We start from the raw sequence: 22,568 nt of genomic DNA on the forward strand, positions 1-22,568 counted from the left end.
ATTAACAAGGACGTCTAGGAAAACATACAGTACATTTATCTTCCATTCAATATGCATCACTTTGCTCATCTGATGAAGATTAAAAGTCCACGCAGATGCATACGGCGCTGTAAAAAGGCACACACATGCAGGGAGTTAAAGTGTTGAGGAGGGGCGGTGACAAGCTCTCACAGACAGACACTTGTAAATACACACACAAAAACACATGCAGATTCACGCAAAGGGCAGCCTACTCACACGGCCTTGCGAGTTTGCCTCTATGATCTTTTAATTTGCATGGATCAACGCTAATCCCCAATCCTGCTCATCTCTTTTCCACTCTGGTGACCCTGTGAAATATCAGAGCAAGGCAGGATGTGGATTATTGCTTGTTTGGGATAAAGTCATCTGAGGTTTCAGTTTGTCTGTCTGTCTCCTTCACCCAGAGCCCAATGGAAAATATTTGACCATGTATCTTTTCCAATACAAAGTCATTGTTAACACCATACAGCCAAACATTTAAAAAATGGCTATAGAACATCATTAAACAGAGGCTTAGAGAAAGAATATAAACTGATATTAATCAGTAAAATGGGACATTGTCTTAATGTCGTACTGGCGTTCAAATGAAGGGGTGAAAAACAATATGGAAGGATGACAGTAACAGAGAAATTTACAGGCAAGCTGATGAGAGAAGGGGGAGAGGGATGGACAGAGAGAGACAGATGAAAGAAGAAAACAAGTGAGAGGGCAGCAGTGATTCATTGCTGAGAACCACACCCCTATGCTGAACTACAGCTACAAAACACAGACAGGGATATATACAAAGATGCAGATACACACACTTGCTGGCTTGCAGGGTGGCCTACAGGGTGTGAGAGAGAAGTGTGTGTGTGGAAACGCCCTGTCAGCAAGAGCTTCTGACAGTTTAGCACCAAAAAAAAACCACATGGAAGATGAAGGTCAATCCTTTCCTCATAAATCTTTATCAATATGTTCACAGTGACAGATACATATCAGTCACAAGAAAGTCACAAGACTCAGACATCACGCCATCTGTTGTTGAGTAGCTTCCTCTTTGCTCTTGAAATACTGTTACACGGGGCTGACCTCTCCAAAGGTAACAAAATCATCCCCCTACCAGCACATTTAAAGCAACACAAGTCTTGTCACCAACCTTGCAGTGAAGGAAAGCCACCAGGAATCCACTGTGTGTGGCTCTTGTTCACAAACAAATAAATAAGCAACACAAAACCACGAAACGTTCAGAAAGACGGTGGCTAAACTGTTGATTATCTCTTTACATTTAAGACAAACGCAGTAAAAACTGAAAACTGTTTAAATGAAATAACAAAGTCCAGAATCATGAATGGCATTTTCCTACAGTAGTACAGAAAACATGTAGTTATGTTAGGTTGTGGTTAGTTAAAACAGGGTTTTGGCCGATTTCATTGCATTATCATTCTCACAGCAGATATTCTCCATGTAAGAGGTCAAAAGACAAGCATATGTAACCACACCCTGTGATCCTCAGTGAGGTCTACACACAGAGAAATCAGAGAGCATATCCTCTACACATGCATCCACAAATAATGACTGCATAATTCATTTTGATGCAGAGTGGTCTGTCACACGTACACACACACACCCTAACCCCACACTACCCCCATAACTCCTTGTTGAACTGTGAGTACTGTCAGCACCCTGCATAACTCAGGCCTGCTTCATTTGGCTAATATGACAGGCACAATGTGTAAATTACATGACCTTTGTTCATTCATTCATTCATACCTAACGTGTGTGTGTGGGGGGGGATTTCCATTAGCACGTTAACTTGTGTGATGTTATACCACAGCCCATACTCACCCGCCTGTGTGGTGAAGACAGTTCACGTGAAATATTCAAACCTCCTGGAGCCAATTAGTGTAATGGAGGCATATTTGCATGTATGGAGGGTGCGAGGGGGTAAAAGATAAAGGGGGGAAGGACGGATGGAGGGCTGGAGGGTAAGAGGAACGAGGAGAGGAGAAGATAAAACTGAACAGAGAGGAAGAAGGGTGAACTATGACAATAAATGGAGAATGAACGACACCACTGAAACTGTCATTAAACGTTTTGCAGGCTTCTGGCTTTTGCGTTATTTGCCTGTTACAGGCAAAAAAAAAACTCTGCTTGTTACCGTTGTTTACATTGCAACCAATGCAGCCTGGAAATTATCAACACAGTTTGAAAGCATCCATGAAGAATCAGATTGATTTGCTGGTGCTATATCCAGTACCATCATATTAGGTGGCCTACATCTTCTCTTTTACACATGCTGTGCATCAGCAGTTTTCTGGTCAACACCTGTGATAAGTTTAAATGCCTCTTGAGAAAAAGGCCTGTGATCACTTGTTTGGCTGGCGGTCCTCATTCATCTTAATTGAAATAGTCAGGGACAGAATTAATCTAAAATTAAACCTGCCTTTCCTGCCTCAAGTGTAAATTAAACGTTTAGTCCTGGAGCAACTTTTATGTCCAGGGGATACATTTGTTGATTCAAGACCAGGCTAAATTTACTACTAAACCATATCTGGGACAGTTTAAAAAGCTCATTTGATTTAGTACTAGGCTTAATCCCTCTGTGGTATAAACAGCCCAAAATGCATAACTAAAAGCATTAAAACAAGGTTTACACACTAGAGTTCATCAGCACTAGAAATCCAGAACCAGTTCTAGTGTGCATCAGCCAGCATTCCTCAACAAATGAGAGGGCTCAAAAGGAAGGGCAAGACTTATTATATCCAGCAGGGTGGTATCACGCTGGGAGAAGGGGCAGCAGGGCATCTCACAGCACTGTATACACCTCACTGAATCTGAAGGAACAAAAGCACCTAAAAGCCAGACACAAAAATGAAGCTGAGGTGAGACAATGATTATCAATCAACAAAGGCCACAAATAGAGTAAAAAAATATTGTTTGGTCCAACAAATCATGACCTTCTGTGTCATCCTGCCTAGTCATCAAAATCCATCTGGAACAGTCTGTTATGGAATCTGTAGGTGCACTTTTGTGTCATTATCAATGTGATCTACACACACTTGACAAAAAGAGAAATCACTTTTATCACACATACTCAATGTATAAATGTTTGTATACACAGAAACAGCCAGTCTTTCTTCCTTATTAAAGATACTTGGTGTTTTTTTATTTACATCATATAAGACAGAAGATGTGCCCTTAATGTCAGTCAGAAACCAACAGCTGTCATCAAGCCTCTTCCACATACACACCTGATTCCAACAGCTTCAAACAGGGTTCATGTCCAGGGACGGGCTCTCTGTGTTTACTAACATGACACCAAAGTACAAAATACTGACCAGATTGACACGTGACATCAGACAGCAAGTCCCAAAGTGAGGTCTGATACTTAATTTGTTTTAAACTAAGCTGATGAGCAAATGTTATGAAAGCTACTATTCTCATGTGGATGAAGCTTTACAGGTTGAACATCAGTGGAGTAGTGTGTATCCTCTCTTGGAGCTGAGTTTTTTTGAGGACCCTGGACATGGATGACAAGCATCAACCGTGTTTGTTTCTGCTGTTGAAACCAGGCTAATGTTAAACCAATAGGGACCAGTTTCCCATCAGCTTAGACCCGCTGTACTGTAAGTCAGTGGGGATGAAGTTGATCTTGGCAACAAGACAGTTTTTTATAACAATGTCCTGCAAAAAACATATGTTAAGCAACTTTATTTTTCAATAAAAATGACAGTGTCATGCTCATTCCGTTGAAGAAAATGTCTCATAAATCCATCATTAAAGAAAATTATTCAAAATGTGATGCAGAATGAAAAAATTACAATAGTAACAATGAAAAATCTACCATTTTTCCTAAAAAAAGGACATTACTTGAGGGTAGGAGGGTTTTGTGGGACACTTGCATGTTGGGAAAACCAACCTGGCTTTAGATGGAACACATACTGACATAATGTATCTGGCTGAAATAGAAAAAGGACAACAAAGCAGTGGAAAATGTGAAAAAGTCAAGCCATTTTGTGAATTATACAAAAAAAAAGCTATATAATTGTATTACAATTTCCATGTTTCAGTTTGAATATATTAAATAGATCTAAATTGTACAGATTTGTTACAGGTACACTAGGCCTTTATTAACAAATTATTATGTACACTTCCACACACAAGATGTTATCATATTGTTTGACACACACACACACACACACACACACACACACACACACACACACACACACACACAGACGGACAGACTCACACAGGCAGACAAAGTTGCTGGAGTTACCGATGTATTTGGCTATGTCTCACTGCACACTGGACCCGCCCACACTTACCTCAGGCTCGTGACATTTGTCTGTGCTCACCGTTTGACAGCTTATACAGTACAGCTCGGTTGTATTGCCAATGTAACTGTGATGTGTGTCTGTGTATGAGTAAGTCAACTACAGTATGCACTGCAGTGTAATGGTCCGTGACTGACAACAACACTGTTAGAGAACCAGTACCTGCAACACTCGCATCATAACAGCAAGACTTGTAAGATCTGACCAAATGTCTAATATTATGCCAGGGATTTCACACACTTGGAGACTTGAGCGTTGGACACAAGTTGTGTGGGTGTAACACTGGTATAATGTCCTTTATTTAGCCTTGATGCAGAATTCAGGCACTGCTGAAATTGAGTGTAAATGACACCTGCACTACATTTATGCTACAATATTTTTATTAAGTGCACATTTATGCATGTATGCAGTATAGACAAGTGGGATGACAGTCAGAGAGCACTTGTGCGTCTCTATATGTGAAAACCTGCCATGGGAAAACCTACCCCAGGCTCAATAACACAACTGTCAAACTGGATAGAATAGCTAAAGTACTGTCCATGCACATTTTTTCCAATAGTGGATTTAACATGGTTTACACTTGTGCAATTTTATATTCAACTTGTGTAGTCAAATAGGTTTGCAACTGCAGCTGGTGAGCTAAAATAGCAACCATGGCTATCACTGTTAACACTGTAGTCATTACTGACTGTCATTCATTGGGAATTCCTCTTATCTAATTTTGTCTGCTTGGTTCCTGGACTTGAGTGCACTGTAAATGTTGAATCCTGCAGCATGAGGCTATGTCGCTTTACATCTTCTCCGATGAGTAACATCAAACATGAGGGGCTACGGGCTATGGGATTATTTGTCCATATGAGATTTTTAATAAAAGTAAAACAGAGCCAAAGACACTACAGATGCCTCTGCCAAAACTGGTGTTTTCATAAAGTAAACAGTGTCCACTTTCCCCATCAGAAACTTCCTTCAGGTTCTTGGAAAACCTGGTGACCCATTCTCTAGTGTAGTTAGCAATTTATACCGAACCAGAATTTACTTGTGCTGGGCTGGCATGTCAGTGTTACTATAAAGAGAGAGGTCAAAGTGCTAAACCTCTTGAACCACTGATTTACTCATATACAGGATGTACCAGGTGGCTGTTGCAGATTCTGGTTCTCTATAAAAACACAGAAGTATGAATGTTATAGACCTTTTGGTCTCATGAACTGTTTTGGCTTTCTTGCGACAAAGCGTTAAAGTGTGGGCGACATTATGCTGCTTTCTAAGAGGTGAAGCAAACCTCCACTAAAATTAATCTACTGACTTAAATTTTGAATTAACACTTGTCTTTAAATCAGTAAAGATACTTTGCCTAGGCTTAAGATTACAAGGTCGGCCCACTAAACACTGGCACCCAGTTCATTGTTGATACACATATTTTCTTGTGTTACAATTCCTGATTTTTAGGCTAAAAACTATGCTCCCATGTGTTATGCTGATCAGATCAGATTCATCTTTAGGTGTTATTATATCTACTCCACTGTTAGTTCTATACTGCATAGTATACTCTGACAAGAAACAATTAAAAATAGGAGTTATTTTTGTTTATAATGAATATGGATAAGTATGGGGTAAATGGAAAAAATATTCTCAAAAATATATTTGCGTTTTCTTTCTTAGCAAAATTGTCTATTTTCATTACCATCAGGATCCTTACAGAACATGCTGTTAATGTGCAAGCGTTTCTGATGCTACTGCTGTCAGAGAATCTAATGGCAATAATGAACTATAACCAACGTTTTCTAACACTTGTAACCCATCTCTGGTTCATCTGTGGTTCACACTGGTAGTTCAAAGTTAATCTTTTGACTTCCCCATCTTTTCCTCTAATATGGCACATTACTTTGCTGTGCTGGTGTCAATCTCAGTGAGTCAAACTTTTGGCTAGGTGGGTGTTTTTGTGTCTGAAGTAAATTATCCTGATGTTTTCCCACAAGCTGTGTTTTACACAAAATAGAATAGCCAGCAAGTGCTCCTGTTCCAGCCAAGGCCAGTGAGTTTGGCTATTGAAATACCAGCAGGAACCAAACCTTTACTTACAAAACAAGATTAGCCTACGCTGGTGGGGTCTCAGAATTCAAGTGGCACATTTGATCGGCAACCAGTATGTCATTTGCCAAGATGTAGTGAAATTGCAATGTGCTATTCCCATTTTATTTTGCCTTTTTGAAGAGCAGTTATTAACACTTTAATTATTTTGTCATTAAGTTAAGCCATTTTATGATGCTTTTTTTTTATCATCAACAATAAGTTATATTCAGATGTGATGATGACAAATGTCTGTGTACCTCTTATATAAACATTTAACATATAAACATTTCTATCAACATGAAAAATGTAATATTTCATGTAAAATAGTGCCTCCTACAATATTTTCTTTTCTCTATGGGCCTGTAAGAATCAAACAATGGCAGCAATGTAATGTAAATACCCAAATGTGCCAAGTCAGTAAAATATTCAGAGACTATCCAACTTCCCTCACTTCCTGCTTTATGATGTCATAATGTTTATGAAGATTTTCTTAAGACAAAAACTCCTGACATTTACTTTCCCATGTCTGGGTTACTGAGCTACGCTGAAGTATTTGGAAGGCCTGAGATTTCCACTGAGTATATCATCCTCAGTCTACCAACAAACCAGCAGACTTCATTTTAAATCCTGTTAGATTTGAAAGGGGCTAGTATATACTTTTATATATCTGTGTGGTAAAAAAAACAATACAATCAAAAAAGATTATATATGTAAATGTGAACCGTGTCAAGCGTGCAAACTGTGACTACATGTACAAGTTAGTATAGTACTATATTATTAGTACTATAGTGCGTGTATTATTGGTTGAGCTGGACAAAAAAAAAAAAAAAAACAGATAAAAAGAATTTAAAATATTTGATCTCTTTGAGGAGCACTTGATTTATTTTGCTAGCCACTCATGACTGTCTCAAAGTAAAATACACAACTAGCTGGGACTCCTGGTTGCTCAATGGGATATGTGCCTGTGACTTTCAAGATCACAGGTACAAATGTGGCTCATAAACTTTGGCACATGTAAAATCCTTCATTCCTCAGTTTAGCTAATTATACAGAAATGTCACAAAAACATCTTCAAATGAGAGCAAACATAAGATAAATGAAGTGCTCCTGCATATATATTTTTTTCTTGTCAAATATTTCAAATTAATCCATCTTGTATTTGTCCTGATTTGAGCAGTAAAAAGGCACTGAGCTGGGAATAATTTTCAGTCCTAAACATATTACCTGCAATGAAATGGCTGGATTTGTTGTTGGTTATAGTTTGCTGTGGGTTAGAAGCAGAAAAGGCTCTAAGATCAGCTTAGCATTTTTGGCATTTGTCCCTTAACAACCCCTTTTTCAAACCTGTTTCCTTATTTGCGCCTCACACTTTCTCTCCCCACCCCAACCAACTGGTCCTAAGTTGACAGATAGATGTAACAAGCAGCAGACGGTAGGAATATGTTAATTAAAGCATGACATGATTTAGGGACAGTTGGAAGGGGAGGAAGGGGAGTTGTATTGTTCTTCAGCAATGGTCTTCCTTGTACAAGAGGCCATGATGCACAGCAAACATTTGGGTCAATGTTGCCATCTTCCAAAAGCGCATACATCTTCATTCCTCAGCATCCACTCTGTTAACGGAAAGTGGATTTGTTCTATTTGTGCAGTTCCATTGCAACACTGGTCGTGTAAATAGTCTCTCTCCAAGCTTTGTTGTCTCTAGACCCAGGTCAGGGTGCCTTTTGGGAGAGAAGACCAGTGGAGAGAGCTGAACACCAGGTATGGAGCTGAGGAATCCAGCTAGATATTAAGTTTTATAATAAGGTTTCTTGACTATCACCATCAGTACACTTCCTTGGAGAAGGGTCCATGTAAGACAAGCACAGTTGCTGTTTCTCAAGTCTTTTGAACCATATCTCCCTTGCATATGGGAGATGAGGGTGTGTTGTTCTTTTTCACCTATGATGAGCATTTTTTTTTTTTTTTAGTTTGATTCATACAGACTATCCCACAGGCCTGAATGAGTTTCCACATAATGCAGCTGCATATCCAGTGATCCAAGCGATTGGTCCCCTGCATGTTCCCCAGGTTCAAATCCATCCTCTCAAATAATGAATATCTGCAGCCTACACTTGTGTGTGGGACCTACAAACTTGTTTCTCTTAGAAACATGGTCCCAATGCTGTAGGAGACTTTTCTCATGGAGGCCGGGGGAGCAGAGCGAGAGCTGGTCAGTGAGGCATGACTGTGAGACGTCCCTGCCTCCAGGAAGTAACAGGTCCCTGGGATCTCTTTGGGAAAATTCTCGGGGAGCTCCAGTCGTGAACGAGGGACAAATGAAAAAGAGCGGTCGTCTTTTAGCAACCTGAAGAGAAGAGAAGAGAAGAGAAGAGAAGAGAAGAGAAGAGAAGAGAAGAGAAGAGAAGAGAAAAGATAAACAAGAAAATTTGATAAAACAAGATAAGATCAATCACAACAAACTTAATTAGTCACAGACATGCGAACAAACACACACACACACACACACAAGTCAGCCACAAGAGGATTGCATTCCCCCCTGAAATTTGGCATACTGCAATTACTTACTGGTAAGTTGTGGGACTGACATTGATACACCTTGGATGGCTGCCTGATTCAAACTTGCTTGCCAGCGTCACATTGTTCCCAAACAGGCAATAACGTGGCATTTTCACCCCGACCACGCCTGCCAGCACTGAGCCTGTGTGGATACCTATCCTTAGCTAGAAGAGAGAGGGAGGAGGAAGAGGGTAGTGGGAGAAGATTGCAGAGAAAAAAATAGGTAGAGGGGAGGTAGAGAGATTAGAGTGTTTCATGTATATTTCTTGAAAATGCACAAGCACCTGGCCTGAAAATGGAAGATATACAGCTGCTGTTGTTATTGTCTCTTCACCTGGGTGTCACTTAAGTCTATACATTCATTTCTTTGTATGCACATGCAGCTTGTTCAGCTGAAAAGATTAGTCAATTAATGAGTCGAGAGAAATCAATTAATTACTTGTAATGTATCAAGCATACTGCAAAATATTTGCTAATTCTAGCCTCTCAAATGTGAAAATGTTGCATTTTACTTTGTTATATATGAGAGGAAACTGAAGATCTTTGGGTGTTGGACTGTTAACTGAATCAGTCAACGATCTAAATATCCTGTGTTAAAACCTGGGAAATTATAGTGGATTGTTTGTTTTCAGTGACTGACATTTTATAGACTTATAGAAGTGCTGCATGCGCATTGATCCGCTGAATGAAAAATGTACCGTGGCAATCATATTTCTAAATTAGCGTAGCTGTTTGTATCTAATCTGATATCCTGTGGCGGCAGATTTTCAGAGTGATGAAAATCCTAAAATAGCAAGCGTGAGAGAGGGAAATTAATTAAATAAATAATTGCCTCCATCTCCTCTTGGTAACAGATATAGGGCGGCAACATGGTGCTCATATAATAATCTGGCTGAAATATGAATCTATAAATGGCTGGAGGCAGAGTGAAAGCTATCTAGCCATCATTCCAATTTGACCATCCCACTTCATGTCCACTCGACCAACTATTGATTTCCTCCACTTGGGAACAAGTCATCACACAATACAATACATACTCACACACAAATACACTCACGTATGTACATGTACAAAAGGCAGTGGAACCCAGTAGATTTTCTAACGATCTACTTGAGCATCTCATCACCTTGGCAACCAACGCCGCTGTGTGCATGCCAGCACACTGCGAGGTAGCCATGGCAACAACAGGCGATGGGGGTAGTGAGGTAGAAAGAGCACAGACAGATAGAAAGACAGAAAGAAAGACAATGTAGAGAGAGAGAGAGAGAGGCAAAAATAAACCTATAATTAGATGACAAAACCTTGACATCACCAGAGGAGAGATAAAGACAGTGAGAGAGACAGAAAGCAAGAGAGGGCAGGCTGGTAGGTGCACTTGTGTGACCTATTTTTCGGCTAAACTGCTTACAGATGGCCATGCACTTGTCTGTCTGTCTCTACAACAGACAACCACTCACAGACACACACAAACAAATCTGTATCCAGCGCCCACTCGCCTCTTTATGTCTTAGTCTCAAAACACAGACACAGTAACACCCATACACTCTTCCCCTCCTTTTTTTTTTCTTTTTTGCTATGAGTCAGCATCCAGAGCACATGGCCCTCAGCGAGCCAATGAGCAAGTGGCGCGGCAGCACAGACAACCAATCACATTGTAGCCTCTGGCCAAGCTGACAGAAGGATACAGAGATGGAGACAGACTGGGACAAAGAGAGGGGGAAGTTGTTATATAGTCACTGTTTAACATATACTCAGGTACCAGTTTGTTGGGTACACCAAGCTAAAACTAATGCAGTCCAATACAACAGTACTGAAAGAAATCCTACTTTTATGATGGTTATAATATCCAGTTTTTGTTTTAGAGAGACGGTGATTCAACTTTATGATCATGTCGGGAGATGTAGTTTGTGGTACTGTTGAATGACTAGTCTACCCTCATTGATAAAAATGGGGTGGATAAAATAATAGAAGCAACTCTCTGTGCGCCAGCACCAGTAACACACCTACACAAGCAGTGGTAGATTTCTGTCAGAAGGAAAAGTTACTTTATGGCTCTGGCTCTCACCTCTTAAATGATGGATACATTTAATTGACTAACCAACTGAAAAAATAATCACATTGATTGACGATGAAAATAATGAAATAATTAGCAGCACTAAAGGTTTTGCAGGTCCTTTGTAATACATAAAAAAACAAGGTGACTGATCAATGCAACATTACTTGTCCTGGTGATGTTTACGCTGAAAGCCACATTCTTAGCTTATTTTATATATATATATATATATATATATATCGACACCCACTCGTACACACAAGCACGCACATATGCAAAGATCACGTTACAGACCTGAAACTGCAGCAGTAACACAGATAAAAACAACTAACAATGTATGGTTTCTATATGTGTCTCTCTCTTGACATCTCACTCCTCTGTATATTTATCTCTGTGTCCCTGGATCACTCTGTTTCTCTCTCACTACACATTTTCTCTCAGCTCTCTCTCTCACTGCTCTCATGCTAGTTTGCATAACAGTGCAACATTGGCTGGAGTTGAGTGCACTCACTGAACAGGATTTATCATGCTGAAGTGCTGAATATCTCTATAACTCTCCTTTATACCAACATGAAGTGAAGAGAGATAAGAAAGAGGAGAGCATAAGAGAGAGTGCAATATATAGAGAAGCAGAGCGAGGCTAAAAACTGAGAGGGAAAGCAAGTAAGAAACTGCAGAGGAAAATGAAAGGGGGGAGGTTAGAGAGGCTGCAGAGGAAACAGTGAGGGAAAGAGAGGAGGGGGAGGGGGGGGAGATAAAGAGGGGAAGAGGAAAGACAGAGAGAGAGAAAGTGGAAGAGCAAGAGAGCAGGCCAAAAATGCTTGGCAAGGCCTTTCTATTTTGAGACAAATGGACAATGTTAGGACCACAGCAGTACACAGAACAGTGTCCTGTCTGTTAATCAGATGCTTAGCTTCTCTCTCACATGCATGTTTCGTTCCAATCTATGTCATTCTCTATGTCATTTTTATGTGAGTTTTCTCAAATATAAAAACAGGTTTTATAATTTCATAAATTCATTTCATGCTTTAATTTATAATTTCAAGTTGCAATGTTAAAAGAATAAACCTGGAGTTATTCTATATTTTTCTGAGCAAATTCTGTGAAAAGACCAAAAGCAACAATGTCTTAACACTCTTCAAACTACCTTGTCTAACACACTCAGCTTAAAGTGCATTTAATGCTTCTGAATATATAAAAACAGCTATTATACAACTATATAGTGTATACACAGCATCTTCCTCCATTGCTATGCTACATTAGTTGGTTCTGTTTCACTGACAATCTGTGCACCACACCAGAAATAAAATGCAACTTATTGTAGGTAATGATTGTGACTAATTTTTACAACATTGCAAGTATAAGCACCCTGGCCCGCAAAGCTATGAAGGCAGCCTCAGAGCTATGGTGGGTGCACTTGACAGAGCCTGGACTGAAGATAGACATTAATAAATGATATCCTGTGTCCCCTTTTTATTCTACTGAATTAACATGAGAGGTTTAAACTCCATTCCCCCAGCTGTGCCTCTTGCCCTCCCTGCCTACTTAATATTTTTTCTCTCTCTCTCTCTTAAGTCCTATACCATCCACATACCAGTTAGCTTTTAAATAGATATCATATGTAATATAAACCATAGCCGTGTACATATTGTTTAATGCAGTTCCACAGCTGACATCGATTTAATGTTAATTTTGTCTTAACAATGAATCTCAGAAGGCAGTCAACATAACTTTAATTGTTTAAATGTCTCATTGCCAACATGCAAAAATAAACAATGATGATTAAAAAAAGGGAACTTGTTGTTTTATATACTGTCCAGGGTCTAGGGTAACACGCTGCAAATTTAAGTGCAACAGAAAAGTAGTAAACCATTAAAAAAACATGTGTCCTGCTACAATGTCAGTCAAGGAACCCTTGGGAGGTTATGTAAGGTGACTACACTGTAAGCACAGCTAAACCATCTCATCATATGTCATCTTGATACAACACAAAGTGGAAAAATGGAGAGAGAGGGGAAAAAATCAAAAGAGGACAGAATTAAGAAAAGGGAATGGGTGAGGCAGAGAGAGGAAGGGAGAGAAGACTAGAATATGTTTAGATGTTAAGAACCAACACACATAAATACACACAACACACTCAGAAGCATATGGTACATAAATAGCACAAAATCTCACATACACACACCCACATAGAAACGTCAACGGACACACATACAGCAGCATGCTGTGTCTAGCCCTACTGTTGTGTGTGTTTTGTTGAATGACACGTGCAGTTGGCTGGGAGAAAAGAAGTATAACTCCAACATACACACACACTATTTAGGTGCACCATGTCTCTTGCCTCATTTCATGAAAACACACTTTGCTGGACCATTAGCACCAAGGACTAAAATAACTATTCTGTTACACAACATCTTTTACTATTATATTCCTCTATTCTCCTACCTTTCCCATTAAAACCACAGGAAATGTGATTTTTTTGAATATTAAAAATAAAAGATTGACTATAGTACTGAGAGTTTTCTGGGTTTTGTCATGCAAGTCCAAACACAGGGATGACAATTGGTAATTCACATTTAATGGGGTAGTACTGTATGTGGTTTTGTACTGAATCTTGCAAAATGCACACTGCACATGAATACCCCTCTTGTTGTTCCAAAAGGTTTCTGGCATATTAATCACTGTATTACTAAGTTACTACTTGTAATCCCTGAAACATCACACACTAATCACATCGACAGTGCAGCTCACCGCGTTGCTATTTTTATCAATGTAAAGCATTTTAGCACTTTTTAATCTGGATCTGGATCAGGTTCTCCCTGAAAATGCGCAGAGAGGTGTAACTGAGTTAAACGTGTCAGATATTTTTCATCAAAGAAACAGTGGGGAAATGCTAAAGGACTATTGATTACATTTTTAGGAGCACATGAGATGGCCACCCAAAGTAACACTAAATCATTTTTCCATCGCATTCAAAGTGAGGCACCAGTTAAACCGTCCTTTAAAATGTCATCCATCCACCTGTCAGTTCAGAGCTTCTATACCGTTCTCATCCATCTCTCCCTTTTCATGAACCCATCCACCCAACTCTAACACCAACACATGGCAAAATATGTCATTTGCAATGGAATAGAATAGAATAGTCTTTATTGTCACAGTTTCATAACAATGAAATACTATCAAGCCACAAGCCCTTCAAGTCAATAATGAATTCTGTTATCACCATGGCAACTGCACATAACACGGTCTGTAGTGCTGTAACTTTGATTATCATTTGGAAATAGTCCAAAATGTGCAAATACCAACACAAATATGTTTTGAACCAGAAAAACACATACATACATACATTTGGATTCAGACAAAAATAGACACAGGTTCACAGATACAGTTTCACTGTCCAGGTGTTGAATTACTAACGTCTGAGGGTAAAGATTAAGGGAAGATGTTCTCATCAGGAAGTGGTAATGGAAATAGTGGCTAAATAATTTATTTCTAGAGCTGTGACAATTAGATGATTAATCATTTAGTCGGTTGACAGAAAATTATATTGGCAACTACTTTGATGACTGAATAATTGTTTAATTTTCTTTTTAAGGCAAAATGTCAAATATTTGCTGTTTCTAGCTTCTCAAATGTGAAGAGTTGGTGCTTTTATTTGTCATACATGATAGTTAACTGAATATCTTTAGATTTTAGATTGGGCATTTATTATTTTTAGAATAATAATATAGAAATTATGGGCATTTTTCTATTTTCTGCCATTTTACAGATGAAACAATTTCATAAAATGAAAAAAAAATCAATAGTTTCATCTTTATTTACTTCTAAATAAGTCTCTCGTGGTTAAGTCTGCAATGTCAGTACTGTGGCAGCTCTGTGAATGATGCACATGAACTACAGGGAAGGACTAGAACAAAAACTACACCAGAAATTGTATTGAATGCACAGATGAACAGGAAAATTGTAGACACAGTTTAGGCTAATTGGGATAGCGTCTGTGTGCTAACAGCAGAGACATGTTACAAAAATAGGGATCAGGCTTTTAGAGCTGTTTCCCTTAAATGCAACAAAACTGGCAGCTGCATCCTTTCTCATCTTTAAAACTCTGGCTGGATCCATTATCCCTGTATGTTTCTGTCAATGATCATACAGAAGCTTTAAAGAACAAATATATAATAAACCTCACAGACCTTTACCTAACTAGCCTCATGCCAATTAAATACGTAACTACGTCAGATACTGTGTTGTGGAGAATGAATGAAAACTCACCTTAATAGGTTTCCCGTCAGGTGTCAGCACTTCCTCAGAAAGTTCCATCATCTTCAGAGCCATGTGGGCAATTGGTTTTGCATGACTATCAACCTTCTTGTGAAGTCCTCCTGCCACACAGTAAGCATCACCTATTGTCTCGATCTGTAGCAGAAATGGAGGAGGAGGGCGGAAACTGAAGTTAATAAGTGTGGTTGTGAGTATACACTGATTTATGAAAGTAAGTAGCCATTAAACAACTCATACCATCTCCCCTGAGTAGTAGATATTAAAAGCACTCCCTCATTCCTCTTGTAATATGAGAACTACAGTATCTGTCTGTCTACCTCTTTGTCTATATCATTCACAGAAAGAGTTGGTGAGCATTTTGAGAGTATGTCAATAAGGCCACTTATGGCACCCAGCACTGGCTCTGACCCAGTCTGATAAGTCAAAATGATAATCAGAAAAAAAATAATAATCACCAAAGCTTAACCATTATTAATTCTTAGTTATTAGAGTCAGTTACAGGTTTATATCATTAGATAATTCTGGTGTTATTCAATATTTTTCTTACAGTCAGCAAATCTCATGAAAAGGTCAAAATCATGTATCAGTCCATCTCTTACTTTCCTATCCTGTCTGGGGCTCTCGGCACTAAGCCCATTGGTTCCTACTGAAGACACACAGTCTTTACAAATGGCTCACACATGTATGTATAGCTACATTTTCTAAAAAGGACTAAATAATGTCTTAAAACACCTACACTATACTTTTTAGCAAACGTCTCTCAAACAGGAGTAATTAGTAGTTTTGTCAGGAACTATTAATACATACTTAACAACAGCAGAACGGTGTATGTGGGACTGACTCAAAATAAAACACAGTAATCACAGTAATTGTAATGAAGGAACATGTCACCCAGTGCAATTCCATGGCTTATTTATGTATTTTTTATACTTTGTGGACAACAAAGGAAAGAATATGATATATTAGATTCTGGCTACAGGGACATTACTTGTTAGTAGGATTAATTAAGTTGTAGATTTTTTTTCTTTTTTGGATTTGCATTTCAGATCTGTTGACAATAAGAAAAATATAGGATATCACTAGCCTTATTCTTTCAACATAATATACCAGAATTAGCTTAAGGCTAATTTACATCTGCTAAGTGGCAACAGTAATACATTCTTGTATGATATGGATGAACAAAAACTTGTAGAACATGGTTTTGTTAGTAAGAGAGCATCTTGAGGCTGTGAGTATACAGAAAAGAATTCATTTGGGTAACTTGCCTAAATAGATGTATCCCAATCAAAACAGACTTTATTGTATTTACTCCTTTCAAACATATTTGTGGAAATACCGTTGGCAGAGCCAAATGTTGGAAATTCTTCCTGCATGGTGCATTGTTGTGCTACAACACAAATGGGGGCTTTATTCTCAGTAAATATTCTTTTAATAGAATGATAGTAAACAAAAGCTACAGACATAGATGAACTAAGATTTAAGCCATGAAGCCAAGTCATTCCTAGTCCTTGTATGGGCTTACTATGCCAGAGATTTCGGTAGTAACAAGTCTTCCTTGTTTAAGAATTTCTTCCCAAAGCCAAATGAGTGCCACTTCCAGGGGTGTGTTGCCATATTTTCAGCTGAACGAATGAGCAAGGTGTCATGACAGTTGACACAGTCCTTCTAAAGGAGAAAAATAGATGGCACATGGGGAGAAAAAAAGGAGGGAAAAAAGAAAACTAGGAGACAAACTGCTCTCATTTAGGCCTGCCACTGGCTAAATCATTTCGACAGTAACCATGACAATGGCAGCATATGGGTGCTCAATCTCTGCACCATGTCCTCCTGTTCCTGCTTTCTTTTTTACACACACACTCACTCTTCCTCCGCTCTACACCTAAACCCTCTTACATACATTCAATCTGTCTGCCTTCCTCTCTCTCCTTATCACCTCTTTCTTTTCTCCAGGCATCTGATACATTGCAGAGAGACACCACAGAGGAAAAGTGTGTTTTTATGGGAAAGTGGCGAGGACATGTTGTTGTCACCGGGACGGAGGTAATGAGATAGAGAGGAGAGATGATGTCAAAGGTGACGACAGAGAGAAGCAAATGTGGAAAGAGGTTAAGGATGAAGAGAGGGAAAGACAGCAGACTACAGTGGTGACTGTAACTAGGCCCAAAGCCACACTGTCAGATGGACAATATTGACACATCTTTGTTAAGCTTCCACAGACTGGCCATTAATCAGTTACTTTTTCCACAACACAAGCAGACACACAAAGAGTAGTGCACGCACACAAACACACACAAGTATATCCAGATACACACAGATAATGACACACCCTTAAGTTCTGGCTGATCTAACTCAAGTGCAAACACTTTAAAGACCCCAAGAAATGAGGGCTCTACCTTTCTGGGAAACTGTCATTTCCTGTTGGTCTTCGAGGATGACCTCATTCTGCACAGGTGTGCACATAAACCAATAAAGCCATTAGAAGCAATCCCAGGCCTCTGGCCTTGCCTTCCTAACTGATTCCCATTGTTTCATAGTCAAAACCCTTGCCGTATCAACAGGTACTACCACATTCACATAAAGCAGATGCGTGCATCTTTCTGTCTACTGACCTTATAAACATCCAGAATGCCACACTGGTAGTCGAAGCGTGTGTAAAGCTCATTCAGCATGGAGATGACCTGCATGGGTGTGCACTGGGCACACACAGCAGTAAAACCCACGATGTCCGAGAACAGCATGGTGACATCATCGAATTTGCGAGCGGGCACTGGCTGACCCTGCCACAGTTTCTGTGCCACATCACCTGGAAATATGGAGTAAAGGAGATCCACAGTTCTCCTTTTTTCCTCCTCCAGCGCCTGGTGAGTGCGTTCTAACGTGGCCTGGGAGAAGGAGAGAGGAGAAGGAGATTAAGAGGTTTTGTTCTGCGGGCTTCGCTTTGATGAAGGCACTGACGACAACGATGCTGAGATGTAGGAGCACTGCACAAAATTAAAACTGCTGGTGTGTGTAAATGTGTTTGTGTATTAGTTTGATTTATTTTCGATTGAGTGTATCTGCATATGCTTATTTGTGTCTGTGGGCGAGCTTCTCCATGCCAAGTCTGTCTGATGCAGTGCTATACCATTGTTCTAGCAGGCATGTCGACTAAGATATAGCTATTTTTAACAGTGGCCTGGGGGAGTAGTTGCAGTGAGGGAGTGATGTAATGAGCAGATGCATAGGATTGGGTCAAGACTCACTGACTTGCTCAAGGGTACTTTGAAAGCCAATTATAAGAGCAAGTCCCAGGAGCGATGTTCTTCCAGCCAGAATGGATTTGAACAGGCAACACTGAGAGTTAACCAGTCGCAACAGCTGATGCATTGGATTTAACATAAGTGAGGAGTCTCGCAAATGATGGAAAACTAAAATAAAGACCTACAAAACACACTGAATAATTTTGTGTATTTTCACTATTTCAGCTGTCATGGTTACACATGATTTGTCATTTCGATTGGTTGCCAATAGTCAAGACAGTGGATGTTATGTAATAAGAGCTAGTCAGAGGGCAGGCTCCAGAGACAAAGAGGAAAGAAGTCTGGCGTGTTGCTGATAGTGTAACTCTTTTTGAGGAGACTGTGATGGTCAATGACTGTTAACCTTCATCCTCTGAGTATTTTGGCCAGTATATGCTGTGGCCTGTTAGGCACTGGTAAAGTTTAGTGGTAATTCGATCCTCTAAACCTAACAACAAATCATTTCACCACTACTTGTGCGGAGACACAATTTAGTGCCTATTTGTAAAACAGTTCTTGTATTATGTGATTACCTTATTGTAAATTTATCCATGTTGGTCAACCAGTTCCAAAAAAAAAAAAAAATTTTAAAAATATTATTTTTTTAAATTAAGAATTAAAAAAAATATATTATTATTTAAAAAAAAAAAATCAAAATTAAATTTAAAATTACAATGACACAAAAACCCCTAACTGGCTACTGATGAGCCCATTTTTTTCAAACTGATCCAATAAACTGAAGTTGTCTGCTCTGTAAGTACAAGTAGACCAATTATTAACAAGCAACCATTCTACCTTAAGTTTGTCCATCCTCTTCTTCAGCCCGTCCTGGGCCTTAGCCTGCTCCCCCACCAGGATAACGTCCCGCGTAGCATCATGGATGGGGATATCTGACAGGTGGAGGCCCCTGCCCATCAGCTCCTCCAACTTATCAACACGTGGAGAGCCCAGAAACATCAAGGAGCAGGACTCGGGCACATGGATCATCTGACCCTTCAGTTCCATGACCTGACAGGGACAGCAAAGAAATGGGAAAGAAAGTCATGCCTTTTGATCACATGCAGATTGCAGAAATACAGTGAAGTAGAGGAGAGGGTAGATAGAGGGTAGTTTTTGTTCATTATTAGGCTCTCATTGGTATGGCTGTTTTCTCTAACCAGCACCTGGTCATCTTCATACTACCATAATAAAATATGTATGTATATAATGGATGATCTCAGCAGGCCTGAGATCATACGTGACACCAATTCTACCCCATACAATTTGTATTCTACAAGAATATAAATGACCAACATAATGAATACAAATATGCCTTTCTGTGCTTACATCCCTGCACACGTAGACATACTAATACCTACACACACACACACACACACGCACGCACGCACACACACACACACACACATACATACACACACACACACACACTTATCCATGTGTATACATGTAATCTACATGCACACATATATAATACAGCAACAGCAGATTACTGTGATAGAGTTGGATTTCATTTAGAAATGCATGGTCTAATATATAATGCATTCTGACTTGTATGGACAGAGCCTGAAAAACTGGGTAAACTGGTGACCTAGATATTACGGAGGCAATCCCGTCATCATCATAATGTCACTGGTTTGACTCACACTGTCCATCCAAATGTCCTTGAACAACAAATACTGGACTTTGTTCATATACATATGTAATGCCCTTGAAGATTACACATTTGAGTGGGTATAAGACAAATGAATAAGCAAACCTGTCAGTTAAGTTACAGGAACAGCTGTTCCTCTCAGAAGTTGTGGTATTTTTAACAAGACAGCAGATCTATAAACGACTGAAGCACTATTCCAACAGTGTCTGCAAAATATGAATAAGAATTGGTTTTATTAGCTTCTTGACATTTTGCTCACAAACACTTACACATGATGACAAGTATGTGCACAACCAGGTTAGCACGTGTGAGAAGCACAAAAAAAACAGACTACATCTTATTCCTTGCAGATATAGAAGAGAGAGATTGAAACGGGCATGGGTGGCAGATTACCCAAGGAGATGTTGGGGAAAGACATTACTGCCTTTTCAAATATGACTCTTAGCTGTTTCACAGTGCTAACTACCTCTGCTTGAAGCCCAATGGATTAGCCTTCTCCCTCAGCACAATTTCTCTCTCTCCTGCTCAATCCTTGCTCCCATTCCTACCTATTCATTAGTTTTTCTTTTCCCTTCACTCTCCATCTTCACCTGTGTTACACTCCTGCCTGTCTCCTCCACCCACCCCCACCCCCAAGCTCTTCTTTCTGTCTCCCCCATTCCTTCTCTCTCTCATTTTCTCCATAGTGTCAGATAGATTATTCCGCCAGTGAGCACACTGCAGCCCTGTTTTATTTATAGCACAAGGCTCTCCTTGGTCTGCATAATGCATACAGTCTACATCCACACACACACACACACACACACACACCACACACACACACACACACACACACACACACACACAGTGTTTCCCTACATATAAAAAACACAGAACACATCCAACAGGGAGACACACATACTGCGTCTGACTGTCTGTTCCTCAGAAACACTGACACACATATATATAAACACACATGCAAACATATATGCACATATGCAGCCTACAACCCACAGGGTCCGCATTCAAAACACACCCATCCCCTGAAACACAACTTGATGTGATTCAGTTAGTACAAACTACTGGTTGACAGACAGTCATTCACATGCTGTATACAAACACACACACAAACACGCATATAAATACGTACAGTTTATATATCCATATATACATACACATGTATATATACACATATATATATATATATATATACACGTACACACATGTCAGCAGTGGGAGAACATGAGGTTACTATCAACCATCTCCATGGAGACTAAAATCAGGGAAGCCAGATGTAAAATGAATAACCTACTCTAATGCTGCTTGTACAAATGTACTGTTCCCCCTCTTGTCTGTCCCTGCTTTGTCTTTAAATACCTTTATATGTCTATTTCTGTCTCTTTCATATGTCTATGAACTCAGTAAACAAAGTATTAGAGGTGTTTATTCTTTAATCAAACAGATCCCTTACATGGTGTCATTTCTTTGTAGTTTTAGCCATCGTTTATGATAACAGTGGAGCCAAAGTAATTGCTCAGATCTGGGAACACAGCAACATTGCTTCAGTAAAGTCCAACAGGGCAAGATATGGCCTCAGTTTCAATGTATAACTTTGTAACACCACTTCTATTTATCTCTCATCTTGGTGTGTATACTGTTATTATTTATGATAAGAATGATGACAGTTATCCCTCAAATCAACTACAGTGGAAGACTGGCCAAAAAAAAGGACAATTTTTGTGTTTTATGCTTTGAGACAGCTGACATGTAGATGTAGAAAATGGTTTGCATCTCAATATGAGAAGGATGACATGTTGTGGATTAAGGCTGCTACAGTTTTACAAATCAATCTGCTATAGTATAGTATAGTAGTAGTATGACCAGCAATAAAAAATAGTGCAGCAAGGGCTTGTAGCTTGCCATTCACGTGAAAAATTGTTACTGTAGGTGCATATTTACTTAACAAGCACAGGCTGGAGCTATGTCTGATCAGGTCAACTTTATACTCAAGGTAAAACAAAGGTCAGTACACTATGAAGTCCAGACTTAGTCACCTCCTCTTGATGTTTGCGCTGTTTTGTTGGCATTTCACTGCTTTACCATTACAAAATGAACGCTGAAATTTTCTACCAGCTGTTGTTGTGGCTTTTTTGATCATGTACAGTAGGTATAATTATACCACCACCTTACTCTCTGTGTCTGTCTCGGTTTCTCTGTCACTCTCATTTTCTGTCTTACTCTGCCACAAAGTCACACACACACACACATACGCATATATATACACACACACACACACAGATGCACAGATAACAAACATACATGGACGCGCACACACACACATCCCTGCAGGCAGTTGTGTTGGC

At 39.4% G+C, this 22,568-nt stretch overlaps 1 protein-coding gene across 2 annotated transcripts in view; it reads right to left on the reverse strand.

The window, feature by feature from the left end:
• Window positions 1-2,993: 2,993 nt before the first annotated feature.
• gucy1a2 (guanylate cyclase 1, soluble, alpha 2) overlaps window positions 2,994-22,568 on the reverse strand; it is a 45,855-nt gene continuing 26,280 nt past the window's right edge. For both annotated transcript variants that reach the window (XM_051065360.1, XM_018687906.2), the window contains exons 6-10: window positions 19,371-19,583; window positions 17,907-18,179; window positions 15,289-15,432; window positions 8,976-9,130; window positions 2,994-8,754 (exon numbers count right to left, since the gene is read on the reverse strand). In XM_051065360.1, coding sequence (XP_050921317.1) covers window positions 8,535-8,754; window positions 8,976-9,130; window positions 15,289-15,432; window positions 17,907-18,179; window positions 19,371-19,583 — 1,005 coding nt within the window. In that variant the 3' untranslated portion in view covers window positions 2,994-8,534. The remainder of the gene's footprint in view (window positions 8,755-8,975; window positions 9,131-15,288; window positions 15,433-17,906; window positions 18,180-19,370; window positions 19,584-22,568) is intronic.

The sequence above is a fragment of the Lates calcarifer genome, linkage group LG21 (genome assembly GCF_001640805.2).
Source record: "Lates calcarifer isolate ASB-BC8 linkage group LG21, TLL_Latcal_v3, whole genome shotgun sequence".
NCBI lineage: Eukaryota > Metazoa > Chordata > Actinopteri > Centropomidae > Lates > Lates calcarifer.